Below are 19819 nucleotides of genomic sequence, written 5' to 3' on the forward strand. Positions count from 1 at the left end.
CTTCATCCTATCTGCCTCCAGTTCCTCATCTGTCAAATGAGCTGAGAAGGAAATGGCAAACCACTCCAGGGTCTTTGCCAAGAAAACTCCAAGTAGTCACAAAGAGTTGGAAATGATTGGACAATAGAAACACAAACTGTTTTGATGTAAATCTATTTTATGTTGTCCTCTCTAACATGATCAAATTGCTCAGAAAATTGCTTTTCTTCATAGGCAGATAAGTGGTATGGTAGATAAGAGTACTGGGTTTGAAACCAGCATTTTCTGAGTTCAAATCTGGCCTCAGACACTTAGTAGATGAGTCATCCTGGGCAAGTAATCCATTCATGCCTCAATTTCCTCAATTGTAAAATGGAGATAATATAACACCAACTTTCAGGGTTGTGAAGATTAACTGAGATAGTTGTGAATCTCTTCTCATAGTGTCTGGCATATATTAGGTGCTTAATAAATATTTTTTTCCTTTCTTCCTAAAAATGCTTTATAAACTCGATCAACTCTTCTATATTTCCTTTCTTGGAAATCCTTATGGATAAAAGGAGAAATAGCCTGGAAGGACTTCACATAGAATAGCCCTTATATGGCGGCAGGAGAACAGGTCCAGGTAGTCTTGGGCAGGCAAGAATGATTATTCTAGTCCTATGATTCTGTTACTCTGTGGGTTGGTCCTTCTCTGACTAGGAGGAAGAGTATCATGTTCCATAATTTGATCTAGGGCATTTTTATTGGGCCCAGGAAGCTTTTAAACTTTTTAGAGAGTGTTTAATAGAGGTGCTCAGCTCTGATGTATCCTACCCAGCAAGGAGGGGTTTGAACTCACTACGATGAGACTAGAGCTATTCTAAATGGAAAAATGGAACAGCTAGGTTGTGCAGAAGAGTGCTGGACCTGGAGTCAGGAGGAATCTTTCCAAGTTTTAATTCTGGCCTCAGACACTTACTAGCTAGGTGATCCTGGGCAAGTCACTTAACCCTGTTTGCCTTGGTTTCCTTATCTGTAAAATGACCCAGAGAAGGAAGTGGCAAACTACTACAGTATCTTTGTTAAGAAATGCCCAAATGGGGGGGGGATGAATGAAGGGTTGGACATGACTGAAACCACTAAACAAAATGGAAAAACAGGCATCCACATGACTTACTATTAGGTCTGAGCATCTCTCTGTGTATTTCTTGCAAGGAAGCAGCTGGTCTTATTTTATCAAAAGGAGCAACATAGATGTTTTCTTGCCAGCTCTCTGTGGTTTAACAAAGAATTTAAGTTTGTTCCAGAGGTAATATAACTTTTCAGACTCAAGGCAATCTGGGATTAAATTCATTCAACTTTGGTCTTCCACTGACTCTCAGCATGACATTCAGCCAGGTTTTAGGAGATCTCTTAATTTTACTATCCTTCTATAAAATGGACATCTTAACACTGACCTCCTGTCACTGTTTTCTTTTTTTTTAAACCTGAACTCACAGAAACCATGCCCTTGTTGTCTTCATCTTCACCATGCCATTTTCTATCCATTCTCCATGCATGTCATTTTTATACTTTTGCTCTAAAAACTATTATCAAATCAATACTATCAAATACTCTGAAAAGAGAGCTTGGCCTGGAATGGTACCTAATTTAATGTTCCTCGGCTCTGTGACTTCCTAGAGTAAGTCGTCTTTCTCTAGCCACCACCTTGTGTTGTTTTCCAGTAATATTGTACTAGGAATGACGTAGCTCTTTCCAGCAATATAATGATCCAAGACATCACTGAAGGACGCATGATGGAAAAATGCTATCCACTTCCATAGATAGAATGGGATCTGAATGCAGATCAAAGATGCCATCTTCCACTTCGTTTTCTTCATTTCATTTTGATAAATGTCTTTTTCCACAACATGATGGATATGAAAATGTTTTGCATGATAAGATGTGTATAACCTATTTTGAATTGCTTACTCTCTTTGGGGTGAGAGGAGGGGAGGGAGGTAGAGAATTTGAAACTCAGTGTTATAAAACAAATAAAAAAATTATATTTACATGTAATTGGGAAAAAATAAAATATTGCCATACTAAAAAAAAAAAAAGATGTTGTTTCTCTATTAGAATGTAGGTTCTATAATGGGAGAGACCCTTCACTTTGTGTTTGTCTTCCACACATAGTGTGAGTCAATACATGCCTTTTTGTTCACTGGTTCTTTGGAAATAAGAAGAAATGTAATCTTAAAATAATTTTTAGATATAACATAGTGTAAGTATGTATGTTTTTTACTTTCTTTGTTCAATTTGTTTCAGGTCAAAGGTTTGCCTGAAGGTTTTAGATATCCTAAAATAGGGTCTAATTATTCTTCTAAAACTGTGGAGAAAACATGGAAGGCTCTGCAGGACTTCAAGGAGGGCAATGCTATCTTTACTTTCCCAAATACTCCGATTAAGTGTGCAGGGGCTCCACAGAAGATCATGTATTTGTCAGAAGCTTACTTCAGGAAGGTATGTTTCATTTCCAAGACTGAGAGTGGCTTGGAGCACTTGAATTCAGCAACTACTAGTGACTTCTCTCTGCCTTTCCTAACACTTCTTTTTTAACCCATATCTTGTCTTAATATCAATTATAACATATAGGAGTGGCAAGGGCTAGGCAATGGGGATTAAGTGACTTGCCCATGGGCATATAATTAGGAAGTGTCTGAGGTCATATTTGAACCTAGACCTTCCATCCCCAGACTTGGTGCTCTATTTACTGTGTTACCTAGCTGCCTCTCTCTTCTAATACTTCTGAGAAGGATCAGTGCTTGCTTCAGAGTTTCCTAGGTTGTAAATTCCTTGAGACCGGATGGGACTGAGTTTTATTCACAGTTGCATTCCCTACTGCTAAATAATCAGGAAATGTTTTAATCGCCTCTGATATGTGCCAAGTGTTGGTATTGAAAAAGAAAGTCTCCGTCCTCAAGGAGTTTACATTCTACAAGGAGGAGGGGGAACTATCTCTGTATCAATTTCTAAAACACATAGATAAGTAAATGCAAAATCTATTCAAAATAAATAATAAAGCAATTGGGTGTGAGTGGTGGCATATTCTGGGGAATTTTGGATGAGTATGTGTTTATAGGTAGAAATGATCCTTTTCTGACTCGGAGGAAGAGTATTCATGTTCCGTAATTTGATCTGTGGTATTTTAGATTGCTTTTCTTTACAGTATAGACTTAGTGGTGTGTTGGTTATTCTATGGCTCCTGTGCAGGAGGGGGCTTCTGCCCTCCCCTCTCCCCTATTCCTGAGATCATTTCTCACATGCCCCACCCCTTTGCCTAGCAGCCCAATGGAAGTGCTTCCTCCCTCCCCTTTCTGGGGCAAAGGGGCAGCTCATATGTGGCATGAGGGTATAGCTTGGGCACTTGGTCTCTAAAAGGTTCACCACCACTGAATTACCATGTCCCTCTTAGAAGTATTATGCTTTAAAATGGTGAACTTTTAACATTTTCATATATGATAGAGAGTTGTATATAAAACAAAATATATTGCATATAATATACTAAGAATAGCTCTTTAAAAAAAACATCAATTTTAATGTGGAATTTGTATTTTAAAACCAGTCTGAGAGAGAGAACAATGGCAAATATAAAGAAATGGACTGCAAAAAGTTGGATTTCAGGTAAAGGTGCACACCTCCCCAAGCATAGGTAACCATATATTTTGCTATATATAAGGCTGATCTATGAACAAGATCTATGTAATTATCAGCATGGTACCTGCTAACTAGGAAATTAGATGGCACAGTGGCTAGAGCATTGGACTTGGAATACGGAAGACCTGAATTCTAATCCTGTCTCAGACATTAGCTAGCTCCCTGACCCTGGACAAGTCACTTAGTTTCTTTGTATCTTAGTTTCCTCATCTGTAAAATATGGGTATATTATTAGCACATCACATACCTATCTTCTAGGGTTTGGGAGGATTGAATGAATTAGTATATGTTACTGTGCTTTGTAAATCTCAAGGCATATGTAAATGATTATTATTATTTCTTATGATTATTATCTGTTATCCTTTTTGTTCTTAGCACAAAGTACAAAGTATGGCATGTGGTTTAGAAAAGAGGGGTTGGTGAGAGGCCTTTAACTAGATGGTTTGATTTTGGAATTCTAAACAACCTATAAGTTCCTCCATCCACTTTGGGATTTGGGAGAAAATTTGGGAGAAAAATCTCCTTTGGGATTGGATAATTCCAAGTTTCTCTTCCTCCTGGTTAACACTTTATAGTGTTTTTATTTCTAGCTCCTATTAATGATTTTTCATTCCCTAGCACTGGACACTTCCATTCCATGTTCTTCCTTAGCAATCATTTTGTAGGTACAGAGTAAGATGAAAGTAGAAGATTATCACCCTTGTCAAAGTATGAGGGTAACAATGGTGAGGAATGAAACCTGAGAAAACTAGGCTCTTTTTCAAAGAGAAGATGTCAATTCACTCTTGGTAGTTACTGGTCCTACATGCTCCCTCCTCTGCTTTATTTTATTTTATTTTTTCAGACAGGAAAGCGAGCCAATGCCAATATAATTTTTAATACTTCCTTGGGAGCCATTTTTGGGGTTAAGAAGTATGCAGATGCCCTAGAAGAAATCATCAAGGCCAGGGGCCTCAAAGTGAACTACCGGGAAAACCTTGTTGAAGTTCGGCCAGACAAACACGAGGCAGTGTTTGAGAACTTGGACCAACCTGGTGAGACCAGAGTGATTTCGGTGAGTAAGCTCCCTTTGCTCTTTTTTTTAAAATCACTTTCTTATGTTTTAGAATCAGTACTAAATACAAGTTCCAAGGCAGAAGAGCAGTAAGGGCTAGACAATGGGATTAAGTGACTTGCCCAGGGTCACATAGCTTGGAAGTATTTGAGGCCAAATTTGTATCCAGGTCCTATGATATCCTGAGGGGATGTCTTCTCTATTGATTGATGTTGAAGATACCCCAGAGCAGGTAAGTACAGACCCTCCTGAGGGACAAGCCTCCCCTCAGATCAAGGTTGCCCAGCAGGGGTAAAACTACTCCAGTATCTTTGCCCAAAAAACCCCAAAGGGCATCAAGAAGAGTTGGACACAATTAAAATGACTATAACAATAACAACACAGGCCCTGGCCAAATGAGATCATTACCAGGAATAAAGGAGAATAAAGACTTTCATAAGCTTTAAGTGCTTTATGATGCCAGTTTCTTTGCAGGATGTTCTATGACAGCTAAATCAATTTTAAGTAACTGCCAAACTAAGAACTATACTTCAATAGGATATAGGATTTATTTTTCTTACACTGTCTTAAAAAAAAGGTGGAAAAATAAAGAGAGGAACTGCTGAAAGAAAGGAGTAAATTAGCTACCAAAGGTGACTAAAATTTATTTTACCATGATTATATGTGCAATATTTATGTAGTAGTTGTGAAAATTATTTTTCTTGACACTTCTTTCTCCCTCCTTTTAAATCTCTTTAAAAATTTTGTTTCCCATTGCTCGTGGAGGTAGTTTGTGGTACAGTAGATTTAACAGTTACTCAGAGGGTTTTCAGTCAAATCTGACTCTTCTTAACCTCATTTGGGTTTTGGGGTTTTCTTTGCAAAGATATTAGAGTGGTTTGCTATTTTATTCTCCAGCTAATAAGTGTTTAAGGCTAGATTTGAACTCAGTAAGATGAGTCTTCTGACTCCAGATGGTGTACTCTATGCATTGCATTTCCTACTTGCCTATTCTGGTACAAGAATTTGAAATCAGAAGGTTGGATTCAAATCCTAGCTCTGCAATTTGCTACTTGTGTGACTTTAGGCAAATCACTTCACCTCCCAAGGTCCTTGGTTTCCCCATATGCAAAATGTGCATGGATGAAAAGATCTTCAAAGTCCCTTTTATATCTAAAATCTTGTGATTTTAAGTTAAATTGTATTCCTTGTCTGCCAAACTTTCTAGACAACCCTGTTTCCAGTTCACTTTACCTTAAATTGATGTATTGCTACTAAATTGAGATGGGAGTACTATTTGTAATATCCACATCCGGAGATTGTTTATTCCACCCTTACCTTCTAGCACCTAACATGGAACCTCAGATATTTTAGCATCTCCACTTGACAATGATAAGGATGGAGTAGGGTCTCCTATGCTCATCCTGGGCAATGGGAAATCCATTTTGAGATTTTATACCTTGAGCAAAAGTAACAGAAATGCATCACCTTCTTGATTTCCTTGTGGAAAGATGTTCCATATATCCTCTCTGGTTTCTCTCAAGGTGTTTACCACCATGCAGTAGAGGGTAGCTTATGTGGTTTTTTCTTATGGTGTTTCCTATCAATGATACAGGGTATACTCGAAATTGGTCATCAGAACCCCATTTTTAGGTGACTATGCTGAGTGGGCTATCCTGTAAACATTTATTAAGTTCAGTAGGATCTCATTTTACTTAAACTAAACACACATGAATTCAGGAAACGTGATTGGCAATCAAAAAATAAAATAATATAACAAAATAAATAAATTTTATTTTTATTATAATAAAATAAAAAAATTTAACTACATGCTAAATATGCTCTATTTTGTCAAGTGGATAAAACATTGAAACAGTTCTCTCTACCATGCTTATTTTCTCTGAGAAGCATCAATACATTATTTTGTGCCAAACATAAACTCTCATTTCAGCCTTTGTCAGAAGTTCTCACTTGTAACAAGTCATATCCAATACAGAGCACTGCTTCTTTGTTTCATTAACACAGTTATTAATAATTGCCTCAAAGTACAAGATACTGGTAGCTCTGATACACCCAGAGTTCTGGGATGCCTAATTATGTTCACACAGGAAATATTTATTGAATAATGGGTTTTTCTACATTGTGTGATTTTCAGCTTACTCTAAGGGTCTTAGAATGTATTGATCATGTCAACTGAGAATCCTACTGTATCTACTATGTATCAAGCACTGTGGTGGTAGTCCTTGGGGGATACAAATGCAAAGAATAAAACAATCCGTACTAAAAATATTAATATTCTAATGGGGGAGACCAAATGGGCACATTTAATTATATTCAGAATAAATATGAAGAAAATAAATACACAATATTTACATACATGGTTATTTGGGAGGCAAGAAGGGAAAGAACAGGAAAAGTCACATTTAGATGATAGTTGTTGGTCTGAGGAAAGAGGTGAGGAAAGGAGTTCGTTCCAGGTCAGTACCATATGTGTAGGAATGGGTGAATGGAGTTCCTTGGGTGAAGAACAGAGACAATCAATTTAACTGGTTTGTAGAGTGTAAGAAAGAGAAAAACATCTATTGAACCTGGAAAGATAGGTTGAGGCCTGATTGTTAAGCACTTTAAAAGCTAAATAGAGGAGTTAATATATTATATTCTGGAGATTATAGGGAACCACCAAACCTTCTTGGAGAGAGGAATAGTATGGTCAGACCTGTGCTTGGGATTATTGATTTGGCACCATTTCTTGTTATATAAGAAACACTTTAAAATGTCTGTTGAAGTGATTTAAAAATCTAAGCAGATAGGATATTCCAAAAAACAACAGTATAGGCAGAATTATTTTATTAAAAAAAGAACACAACTTCTTACCCTCCTGTCTTCAATATGTCATCAATATGGGTATAGTATGGGTATAGAAGAGTGATATAAGGGCTTGGCAGTTGGGGCTAAATGATTTGTTCAAGTTTCCACAGCTATGAAGTATCCGAGGCCAGATTTGAATTGAAGTTTTTCCAAACTCCAGGACTGGCTCTTTACTTACGGAGCCACCTAGCTATCTCAAACAGGATGATTTTAGAAAAACCTGGAAAGATTTGCATGAACTGATGCAAAGTGAAGTTAGAAGAACCAGGAGAACATTGTACAAAAGATCCATATTGTTTGATGAACAACTGTGAATTATCTAGCCATTCTTGGTAATACAATGATCCAAGACAATCCCAAAGTCCCATAATGAAAAATGCCATCTGCTTCCAGAGAAAGAACTGATGGTACCTGAATGCAGGTCAAAACATATATTCCACTTAACTTCTTTTTTTTTGTTCAAGATTTCTTTCATGAAATGACAAATATGGGAAAATGTTTTACATGATTGCACACATAAAATTTATATCAGAGAGGGAAGGGAGGGAGAGAATTTGGAACTCAGAATTAAAAATACAAACAAACAAATGTTTAAAATTGTCTTTAGGTGTAATTGGGGAAAAAGAAAATGTTATAAAAATATTTTAAAAACCCAACCATAGTATATAGGATAGTCTAGAGTGGGGAGAGACTTGAGGGCAGGGACTGGGTATCATGGTGGGAGAGGTATAAGTTTCTAGAGCGTGAGTTCTACTATGTCCAATATGGGTATAAGCCTAATGAACATGTCAGGGTAATGGGGCTCCAGAGAGAACCTGAGAGAAAGATTAAGTGATCATAAATTTATTTTGACCTCTTTCTTTTTCCCTAGTATGAGATGCTTCATGTCACTCCACCCATGGGGCCACCAGATGTGGTCAGGGAAAGTCCTGTTGCAGATGCTGCTGGCTGGGTAGACGTTGACAAAGAAACTCTACAGCACAAGAAATACCCAAATATTTTTGGCATTGGAGACTGTACCAACCTTCCCACATCCAAAACGGCTGCTGCAATAGGTAGGATGAAAAAGCGTCATTGATTTTCCAGTTCAAACTTAGGCAAAGATGTTGCTATGATAATGAATGACACCTAGGTGGGTTTATTTCAAAGAAGTAAAACAGATACCCAAGTGTCTGAAGTGTCTGAAGTCAGATTTGAGCCTAGGTCCTTCAGATTTTAGGATTTGTTCTTTTCCTACCTGATTGCTCCTTTGTATACATTTTTAACATTTTCTTCATCACTTTCCTAAGTCTCAAAAATCAACAAAACAATAAACCAAGCCCTGTTTTTGTAGCATTTATGAATTTCTGATGTATAAATGTTCACCCTGAATATGACTGCTCTCATGTCTCCTGAGCCAATACAGCTGATTCGTGTGTGTGTGTGTGTGTGTGTGTGTGTGTGTGTGTGTGTGTGTGTGTGTGTGTGAGAGAGAGAGAGAGAGAGAGAGAGAGAGAGAGAGAGAGAGATGAACTTACCTCCTCTAGTAGTTAGTGATTTGGGGAATCAAGAAAGTAAAAGAATAGAAAAGATGAGGGGGTTTGAGAGGGTTTGTAGACATGAGGGTATGAAATAATGTAATGTTGTTGTGGATGAAATGGTTTCCTGTCCATCAACCTAGTTTGTTTACTATGAAAACTGATGAAATAAAATGAATAGTGCTACCCTGACTGTTCATTTTTCTTCTATAGCGGCCCAATCTGGAATACTTGACAAAACAATTTCCAAGATAATGAAGAATGAAAAACCAATCAATAAGGTACCATGCTGTTATAAGAGTTACTTAGCTCAAGATACATAAAAATACATCCTAGCTTACCTGGAGTTGTTAGCCACATTTTTACCATGACCATTTTATATATATAAACACATAAAAAACCAACTCTTTAAGGACCTTCAAAGTCCATTCTGTTTGAGAGAAATGGATGATGTCATTTTCTTTTTCTGACTGTTTGTTTCAGTATGATGGCTATACATCTTGTCCACTTGTTACGAACTACAACAGAGTGATACTTGCTGAGTTTGACTACAGCGCTCAGCCTCTAGAAACTTTCCCCTTTGATCAGAGTAAAGAACGACTCTCCATGTATGTTATGAAAGCTGATATGATGCCTTTTCTCTATTGGAATGGACTGCTAAAGTAAGTATAGTTTCAATTACACACAAAATTGGCTTTTAAGAACTTCTTTTATTTTATTTGTAATCTGATTGAGTTCAAGAGAAATACTCCTGGGGAGATGATCTTCTTTCTCATAAAAATAGGGGATGTTTACAAAGCACTTACCATATACTATCTCATTTATTATGTGCATGCATGCAAATAGAAAAGTGAGACAATTCCTGACCTCAAGGAGCTTACATTCTAGGAGGAGGAGGCAACATCTATAGAGGCATGGTCGCCAGGGAGGGATAGAGATGTTGTCTCCTCCTACTAGAATGTGGCACTTCTTTCATCTACTAATGATGATAATAGTACCAGTAATGCTCATATTAAAGTGCTTTGGGGAAAAAAAATGCTATACAAATGTCACCTAATACCGATGAAGAATATTATTCCTGACCATATCACCAGCATTAGTGAGGTGGTAGCTGTTTCTAGTACCACAAAAGAGAGCTGAAAAGAGAATGTGGTACAAGGGAAAGGGAAATCCATTTGGAGCCAAGAGTACAAGGATTTGAATCCTCGCTTTGAAATTCACCACTTCTCTTGGACATGGGGCAAGTCTTTGAATTGCTCTTAAGATTGAGTTCCCTCATCTGTAAAGCACATTGCCTGGCACATAGTAGGCACTTAATAAATACTTTGTTTTACATAACTGCACATGTAAAAGCTAATCACATTATTAACCATATCAAGGAGAGAAGGGGGAGAAAATGAGGAAGGAGTGGAGTGTAAAATGTAAATGTAAAAAGAAAAGGTTAAAAGTTTTTACATTAATTCAGGAAAAACATGATTTTAAAAAATATTCTTTAGTTAGTGATGAAGGCATTTGCTTATCTAGCACTGTAGACCTTTTTGGTACTCTTCAACATTACCATATTAGGTAGGGCAGGTTGACTGCTTGAGAAGTGAAGAAAAGGAAGCTCTAAGAGATAACATAGTAAATTTGTAGCAGTGAATGAATTCAGATCCACGTATCTGACTTTTTACCTTGGGTAACATTTTAGCCATGAGATTATATCAAATTTCTCCCATTGATCTGTAATTTCATTTTCAGCATCTTGATGGTTTGGTTATTATTAATCATATGTCCTCTCTCTCTTTTTTTTTTTTTAACAGGGGCTACTGGGGGGGCCCAGCCATTTTGCGGAAGGTACTACATTTGGGTAGGAGTTAGAGATGAACGAAGACCCGTGTTCCTGACAAGTCTCTTCCAATACAGTGTTTTTGATCCCCAAACCACTGCCTCCAATCCAAAGCAGAATGAAGGGCTTAAAGCTTAATCCTTTAAATAACTTGTATCCTCATGACAGCTTTCTTCATCATGTCTTTAAAAAAGCCATCGTGCTTTGTCAGATACTTATTTCATGACACATGTGCACTGGTGTTGATATTGATACCAGAAGCCCATTATCTTGATGATGGGAAAGAAAGGCCACACTGTGATTTCTCCCTATTATAAATATTCAAAACCAGGCTTACATAATTTATTTCAAAAAAGCAAGTTACAGATCTTCAAATTAATCAGAGGTTTTTTAGCATTTTTTTATGGGTTTTAGGTGAGGCTGATTCTTAGATAAATGACTAAAATGCCAAATAGGGACAAGCATTGTTTTCAGGCTATGTCTAATCACAAGACTTCTGAAATGGTGAGCACTCCTCTCATCCCTTTCAAAGGTGGAAGGCAACTTCTAACTCTGTGGACATTTTTTTGAAGCACATTAAATGGATTTGGTGTGCTGGGTCTATACATCTTAGAGTTTCTTATTGACTTCTTCCCATCTCTTTATATGAACAGTAATATGGGTATGTATATGCCCCCCCTCCCCCCTATACCATAGGTACATGTTATCCTTGGGAAAGAAAAACTTAGTTACTAAAGGGACCTGGAAAGGTCTCATAAGGCTTGAACCAAGTCTTGAAGGAAGCCAAGAATTCAAGAGGCTAAAATGGGGGAGGATCTATCTATCTATCTATCTATCTATCTATCTATCTATCTATCTATCTGACATGGAGGACAGCTGGTGCAAAGATAGATGCTTAAAAGAATTTTTATATATATTCTTACTATAAGTTTTTGAAGCAACACTGTGTATTGGTTCCAAGGCAGAAGGGTGATAAGGGCTAGGCAATGGGGGTCAAGTGACTTGGCCAGGGTCACACACCTAGGAAAGATTCGAGACCAAATTTGAACACAAGACCTCCTGTCTCTAGACCTGGCTATCCACTGAGTCACCTAGCGGACTGCTGGAGAGTTTATATTTGATTCTAAAAGTAATAGGGAGCCACTAGGGTTTATCAAGGGGGGTGGGGCTGTGATGTGGTTTGAACAATGCTTTAGGAAAATCATTTTGGTTGCTGGGGATGTGTTATAAGTATTTGATAATTAATTAAGCAATAAAAGATTATTAGGTATAGGTGGATGAAGAGCTGAGTTTGAGAGATCTAGATTTCTTTAAGTCAGAGTGGAATCTTAAAAGGATGATGGGAAGAGAACTTTCACAAGGAGCCTTGGGAAAGGCAGTTGGAACAAGAACTGAATAAGGAAGGTTGTTCAAGGAGCTTGCTCTGTGAGTTGGAGAAAATCTGGTGAATTTATTGCTTGAAAAACATCCTAGCAGACAAGAGAAGAGTGTTCCTCTGTTTCACCAGTAGGTAACAGGAGAGAGCAGCAGCTGAGTGGTGGTGTCTGTGAGAATTCTGACAGCCTGAGTTACATCTGAGCTGAAGGAAGAAATCCAGTTTTAATCTATTACTGTTTATAAAATTTTATTTAGTTTTAGGATAGAAAGAGAGCTAATTGGGGAATTTAGTTAGACAGTGTAGATAAAAAGGAAGATTACCTTTGGTAATCAAGAAGCAGCCTTTTGCAAGGCAGATTTTTTTGGGAAATATAGATTAGATCTTATTAGTATTAGGGAAGATTTTACTATAAGTATTTCCTGCTTCTTTTTCTTTCCCTTTTCTTACCATTTTAAGAGTTATAATAAATAGGGGTTTATATAACTAGTCTGAGCAGGATTTTTTCTTCAACTGCTTAGAACAGCCATCTTTTTCTAACTGCCAACCCAGGATTATATTAACTCAAGAGCCTTCCCATATCACTAACAACCATTGATAAATACAAGTACAAATAAATAAGTTTCAATAAACCCTAAAACAGGTGGTGCTGGATGGATTGTAGTTGGGGGATATTGGGGATAGGGAGACTATTTAGTAGGAGACTTGTAATAATCCAGATAAATCCAGATAAGCAGTGATAAGGACCTGATAGGGTTGTAATTGAATGGAAAGAAGAATATGGATTCAAGAGTTGTTTGGAAATAGAAATGACAAGATTTGACAACTGACCAAATTATGTGGAGGTGAGTGAGAATAAGTCCAGGTTGACACCAATGTTGTGAACCTAGGGAACTAGAAGAGTGGTGCTACCCTTGATAGAAATTGGAAACTTTGGAAACAGGTGAGTTTTAGGGGAAATAATAATTTCTGTTCTGGATATGCTCAGCTTAAATTGCCTAAGGGATATCTAGTTTGAAATGTCCAATAGGAAGTTGATAATGGACCATAGGTGAGGAGAGAGACTAAGGCTAGATATTTATATCTGATAGTCATCTCTAAAGAGGCAGTGTGCGTGTGATAGGACCAATATCTTTCAGCATTTTTCCCACAACATGGATTAAACTCACTTCTTTTTTTCTGAAACAGAAAAGTAGGGAAAAGCAGTACTGGGACCTGATTGGCCCCTGTTTCTTGGATGCAGTTTCCTGGTTATTTATGGGTGTAAAAAGTCCCAGCCACTTGATATCTGAACTTATTAGACTTGGTTGATGCCTGAGTTTCCATGTCTTGCCTTGATGACCTACTAAGCAAATATTTTCCATTAGGAGGAGACAGGTAGGCTATATGTGCCAAAACTGAAGATGAGTCCTACTAAAACCTTGTTGCATATACTTGGCTGTATTAGGATAAAGTAAGTGTATGTGTGTTAGGGCAGCTAAGTGGCACTGTGTTTGGAATCAGGAAGACTCAGCCTCAGATACTTACTAGCTGTGTCACCTTAGACTGTTTGCCTCAGTTACTCATCTATAAAATGAGCTGGAGAAGGAAATGGCAAGCCACTCAAATATCTTTGCTGAAAAAATTCGAAATAGGATCACAGAGTCAGACAAGTCTGAAAGACAACAAAACCCTTTTTAATTGTTTAGTGTCTTATGAATGTTTCATTTCACCCCCAAACTGAACCTGATTTAAGAGACTACTGGCCATTAGCCCTGCCTATTACAGGTAATTAAACCTATGGAGGCTGATGACGTCACCAAGTAAGAAAGTGTTGACAGAAAAGAGAAGGGGACCCAGAATACAACAATGGAATATAGCCATAGTTAGAGAGAATGCACTGATAATCTTATGTATTAAAAAAGACTATGAAAAGAAGAAAAAATAAAAGCAGGAGACAGCAATATGACCACAAAGAAACCTAGATCAGAGAGAACATCCAGAAGAAAGGCTATTCAGTAATGTCAAATGCCATATGGAAGTCAAGAAGGATGAAGATTGAGACAAGTCCATTAGATTTGATTAGATCGTGAGCAATTTCAATTTGGTACTGAAATCTGAGACCGCATTGCAGAGGGTTCAAAACATTGGGAGAAGAGAGAAAGTGTAAAAAATGGGTATTAGCTGCTATTTTAAGGTGTTTGATTGATAAAAGAGGGAAAGTTACAGAATGATAGATAACAGGGATGGTAAGGTCTCCTGAAGATTTTTTGAAGGACGGGGGAGGCTTTGGTAAGTTTTTAGATAGTAGGGAAGGAACAAGCAGATACCAAGAAAATGGAGAGAACTTAATCTGGGGTCTGTACTATGCTGGAGTATAATGTTAAAGTAGCAAGTTTGGTTCTAATTATATGTGTCCATATGTGCACTTTTTCTTTATGGTTGCATTCATATATTTCTTTGTGGGATAACGGATAGGGGTCTAGCTTGGAGTCCAGTGGCTCTTGCTTCAAGTCCTGCCTCTGACCCATAACCAGCTCTATAATGAGCTATTTAGCCTTCGTATCCTGAACACATCTAAGACTACTGTATAAGTCATATATAACACCAGATGAATTGTTCATCTGTTAGATGGAAAGAGTTTCCACTTGGGGAGCCCCCTAGATTGAATACATCAGCAAGCTGAACACTAGCAAAGAAATATGTTTGCCTCTAAGGAGAAAGGTGAGGGAATAAGCATTTATATCTCACCTTCTCTGTGCCAGGCACTATGCTAAGTGTTTTACAAATATCTCATTTAAGGAGGCAGCTGGGTGACTCAGTGGGTGGAGAGCCAGGCCTAGGGACAGGAAGTCCTGGGTTCAATTTTGTCTCTTTCTGGACATTTTCCATTATTCATTTGTATCTCTACTAACAAATTGAGACAAGGAATGAATAATTATATTTGTGCTGCTCAATTTTACTGCTTGCTCTGGACATTATGAATATGGGGGAATCTCATGGAGGACATATATGATTGGAAAAGAAGATAGGTCAGTTATGACGGAAACTGAGGCTCATTCACTTATTCAGCAAATATATTTTTTGAGCAACTACTATTTGCAAGGCATTGGGGAATGCAAAAGTTATTAAGATAGAATTGCTATCTTGTGGTGTTATGTTGGAGAAATAAGAAATGGATATAAATACCCATAATATAATGGTCAGATAGTTGGTGCAGTGGTTAGAATGTGGGGCCTGGAGTCAGGAATATCTGAGTTCAGATGTGACCTCAGATACTGTGTGACCCTGGGCAAGTCACTTATGCCTGTTTTCCTCAGTTTCTTCATCTATAAAATGAGCTAGAGAAGGGAATGGCAAATCACTCCAGTATCTTTGCCAAGAAAAGCCCCAAAGAGTCAGAACACGTGAAATAACTGAACACACTTATAATATATTGTTGAAGGTGAAGGTACAAAAGACAGGTATAACAAGCTCTCTTAGTTTAGGAGATGGAGACCTTGTTTTATTGCCAAGGAGCAAATAAGACTTTAATGGAAAATTTGGCATTTTAGAATTGGCATTGGTACTTTGAAGGGTAGTTAGGAATTAGATAAGCAGAGAGAGGAGAGAAGAACCTTCCACATGGGAGGAATAGAGTGGAATATGATAAGTTTAGGCCACGATGACACTATTAAGTTTTGATTTGGGATTCCGATTTCAGCCCTGACTTCTAGCTCAGGGATCTTTCCACCAGATCATTCCAAGGTCATGGAATTACAAACATTGGCACTAGGAAATTGCTGACTGGTGTATTCTAGAAAGTCTGTTGCAGATTTAGCTAGAGAGACATGTCTTTGCTGAGAAGATGATTTCCATTCATCTGTGAGTTATGAAAGCTCAAAAAGATGTTCATTTTAGTAAAGGGAAATTTGAAATCTTATGGATGAATGAATGAATGGAAAAATCATTTATTAAGCACTATGGGCAAAGCACTGTGCTGAGTGCTTCAGACAAATACAAAAAACAGTCCCAGTTCTCAAGGAATTCTGTATAACATGGGGAGACAATACAGATAAGGGTTCTGCTATAAATGAGGTGCTGCAGGAAAGCTGATGGTCTTTAGTGTTAATTTCATTAATAAAACTATTTGGGTTTTTTTTTTTAACCCTCACCTTCCACCTTAGGGTCAATATTATGTATTTGTTCCAAAGCAGAAGAGTGGTAAGGGCTAGGCAATGATAAGGGCTAGGTTAAGTGCCTAGGAAGTGTCTGAGGCTATATTTGAACCCAGGACCTCCCATCTCCAGGTCTGACTCTCAATCCACTGAGATACCGAGCTGCCCCCATTTGAGTTTCTGATACTGAATTATTTGATAATACCAAGTACACTGGTAGAGAGAACTTACTTTCATTTTTATTTTATCTTCAATAACTATGGAGGTAGAAAGTGTAGCACCTAAAAAGACAGTTGCCAAGTCACCTATCTACAAGGGTTACTTCCCTGGATAATAGCTGTAGGGTCAGTCTAGAAGCAGAGCTGGTGGCATTTTTTATTTTTATTTTATTTGGTCAATTTCAAACATTATTCCTTGGTTACAAAAATCATATTCTATCCCTCTCTCCCCTGCTCTCCCCCTTCCTGTTGCTGACACGCAATTCCACTGGGTATTACATGTGTCCTTGATCAGAACCTATTTCCATATTGTTGATGTTTGCACTAGAATGTTCCTTTAGGGTCTACCTCCCCAATCATATCCCCCTCGACTAGTGGCATTTTCAAAAGAGAAATTGCTATTACTGGTACTCTTGGGCTTACCTGCCCTATGGTGACAAAGTGGTCAGCAGTTGGTATAAGTGGTGGCAGATGTGGCAGGACTCTTTTAAAGGCAGTTGTTTCTCTAGTTGATGATGATGGGAGGGGAGCTCGGTGAGAGTGGTTGTTGGTCAAGGATTTATCCAGCCCAATACCCTTAGTTTATAGAAGGGGAAGACCAAAGAGGCAGAACAACCATCCTTTGGGAATTGGAGGCCCAAAGTAAGATAAAGGGAGGTGAAAACAAACCCATTTTTTTCCTTAATGCAGTGAAAGTCATGCTTTTACTCTATGCCTCAGAGAAGGATGGGGTCACTCTGACCACTATATAGTGGATTCCTCTTTTCAGCTAGGAGGTAAATTCCAAGAAAGTAAAACACTTTTGACAGGAGGAAGCTTTTTGAATTAAGCAAGTAGGAAATAGCAATTTTTCTTGTCACCAAAGATTTCCCGTTTGTTAATAGGGATACCAGTAATCCCTCTGAGGGCACAGCATGACTCACGGCTCCCATGGGAGAGAGATGAAAGATCTTAGAGGTAATTGAGAAAAGCTAACAAATACTTTATTGAATGTTGATTTTTTTAAGTGCCCTGACTGCTATAGGATAGGATTCAGTTACCAATAAAATCCCAAATTATTTTACAACACATAATATGTGACCCTATAAAGTTCCTGTTATTGTATGTCTCAATTACAGCAAAGGGCAACTTCCCAGAAATAATGTTGGGCAGAGGTAAGAATTTATCATATTGTATATATAGGAAAACGGACACTGGCAGATGTTTATCTTCATCTTCCCCAGCCCCTCCTTTCAGCACTCATTTCTTTCTATACTGATTATCAGCTGATATGAGTCAAGTTGGTTCAAGTTGGCTCCAGCTTACCTCTGACTTCTGGGGAGAAACTCTTGGCACTAGTTGAATTCAGAGATCCCTTCCATTGATAACATTTTGGGAGGGAGGATTTGTTCTCCTTTGTTTGAGAGAACCACAAGTAATGGGTAGAAATTTTGCAGATCTTAAAATTATTTAGGCCTGCCTGGTGACAGGAAAATCTCAAATTAAATGTGATGCCTTGGGATATAATGGTTTTCCCTTCTCTGGAGGCCTTGGAGCAGAGATAAGATGATCCCTTGTCCATCAAAAAATATTAAGCACCTATGTGCCAAAGGCTGGGGGGTACCAAAGGTAAAAGACAATTCTTGTGTTCGTTGAATATATTGTAGAATTCATGTTCTTCTGGGTATAGGTTGGATTAGATGGCAATGAAAGTTTTTTTTGAAGAATTTCCTAAAAGACCTAAAAGAAATTAGACTGGATTGAAAAATACCTCCAAGAAGACTTCTTCAGGTTGCCATTGACACTTAATGTTGTGATGAAATAATATCATTATATTTGTAATTTCCAAAGCTTCTGGTACCCGTGGGACTAGCACAGACCTGGGAAAAGGTGGTCAGTGGCACTACTCACTTCTGTACTAGTTACTGGCCTCTAGTTCTGGAACCTTCTGCCCCCTAGAATTCCTCTCAGACTTGGAGGCCTTCCAAGAAGAGCACCATTGGAGTGTGCCCTTGTTGGATCTCTTCTTGAGACTGGGTAAGGGAGCAAGTAAGGGCAATCATTGTTTAATGCCAGTCAGCAGAGGACTGAGATGGCATACTTTGGAGACTGCTATGGGAAGGAAGGAAGTACACACTCTTAGATATTGGCACACTGGGGTAAAGCGCCACTCATTCAGCTATAATTATGACTTTAGATAAGTCTCCCACAAAGACTGAGCAATTCTTATCCCTTGACCAGGGTGCCCATTTCCATTGTAAAGATGCCTGGAAATGATCTAGATACCTAATCAATAATCAGAAGTTTGCTTGGTGAGAGCAAAAAGATTTGGACATCTTAAAAGACAAAGATGGATCTAGACATTTGTGTGCCATAGGAAAGGTTTGACTTCATCACCTGCTTTCTTCCCCTCTCCATTAACCCCTAAATGAGAATATGAACATAAGCCTTCTTGTTAAAAGGTGTGGTGAAAAAAGGGTTATATTTAGAATCAGAGGACCTCAATGGAATTTCCATGACATTTTTCCTTCTTAATTCCCCTCTGGAAGTACTCTAGATAGCCAACATCCTACCCAAAATGACATATTCAGGACCAAATACAATATTACAGACATGTTCTGATCAGGACTATTTTTATGTGTGTACATGGGCATATGTGTATGCATTTGATTTGTTGAACATCCCTAATAAATACATTTTATTTTACTACATCCATCCCTTTGTTCTAAACTGTTGAAATCTTCTGAGATCCCATTTTTCTTGTTCTACTTATTTCTAGGTTTTTAAAAAATAAACATTTAAAACAGAATTGGGTCAAGAGCAGAACCCTGTGGAACTCCACTAGAAACTTCAATCTATGTTGCTATTAATTCATCAAATTTTTTGTGTAACTATCAAAAATTCTAGTGTTATGAAGACTAGAGACGATGAAGGGAAAGTTGAATGGAGCAGAAAAAGTAGAGAGAACAAGTGTTATGAAGGATATGAAGAAATGGATGGCTTTAGGGGCCGAGGTGGTGGCATAAAGGTTAAATCATCAGATCCTGAGTAGGGCTGAGGTGGGTTCAAACTAGCCTCAGATTCTTCGTAGATGTGTGAACCAGAGCAAATTATTTACTCCCAATTGCCTAGCCATTCTGCATCAGTGTTGTTACTAGGACAGAAAGTAAGGTTAAAATTTTTAAGGAAGAAATGGAAGGTGGGGTCG

The 19819-nt window shown here is 38.0% G+C and overlaps 1 protein-coding gene across 8 annotated transcripts in view; it reads left to right on the forward strand.

Moving 5' to 3' along the window:
- SQOR (sulfide quinone oxidoreductase) overlaps positions 1–19322 on the forward strand; it is an 87749-nt gene extending 68427 nt beyond the window's left edge. For all 8 annotated transcript variants that reach the window (XM_007472501.3, XM_007472502.3, XM_056810394.1 and 5 more), the window contains 6 exons: positions 2269–2463; positions 4502–4711; positions 8430–8613; positions 9289–9356; positions 9559–9737; positions 10878–19322. In XM_007472501.3, the coding sequence (XP_007472563.1) occupies positions 2269–2463; positions 4502–4711; positions 8430–8613; positions 9289–9356; positions 9559–9737; positions 10878–10935 (894 nt within the window). In that variant the 3' untranslated portion in view covers positions 10936–19322. The remainder of the gene's footprint in view (positions 1–2268; positions 2464–4501; positions 4712–8429; positions 8614–9288; positions 9357–9558; positions 9738–10877) is intronic.
- Positions 19323–19819: the final 497 nt, after the last annotated feature.

The sequence above is a fragment of the Monodelphis domestica genome, chromosome 1 (assembly GCF_027887165.1).
Source record: "Monodelphis domestica isolate mMonDom1 chromosome 1, mMonDom1.pri, whole genome shotgun sequence".
In the NCBI taxonomy this organism is placed as follows: Eukaryota; Metazoa; Chordata; class Mammalia; order Didelphimorphia; family Didelphidae; genus Monodelphis; species Monodelphis domestica.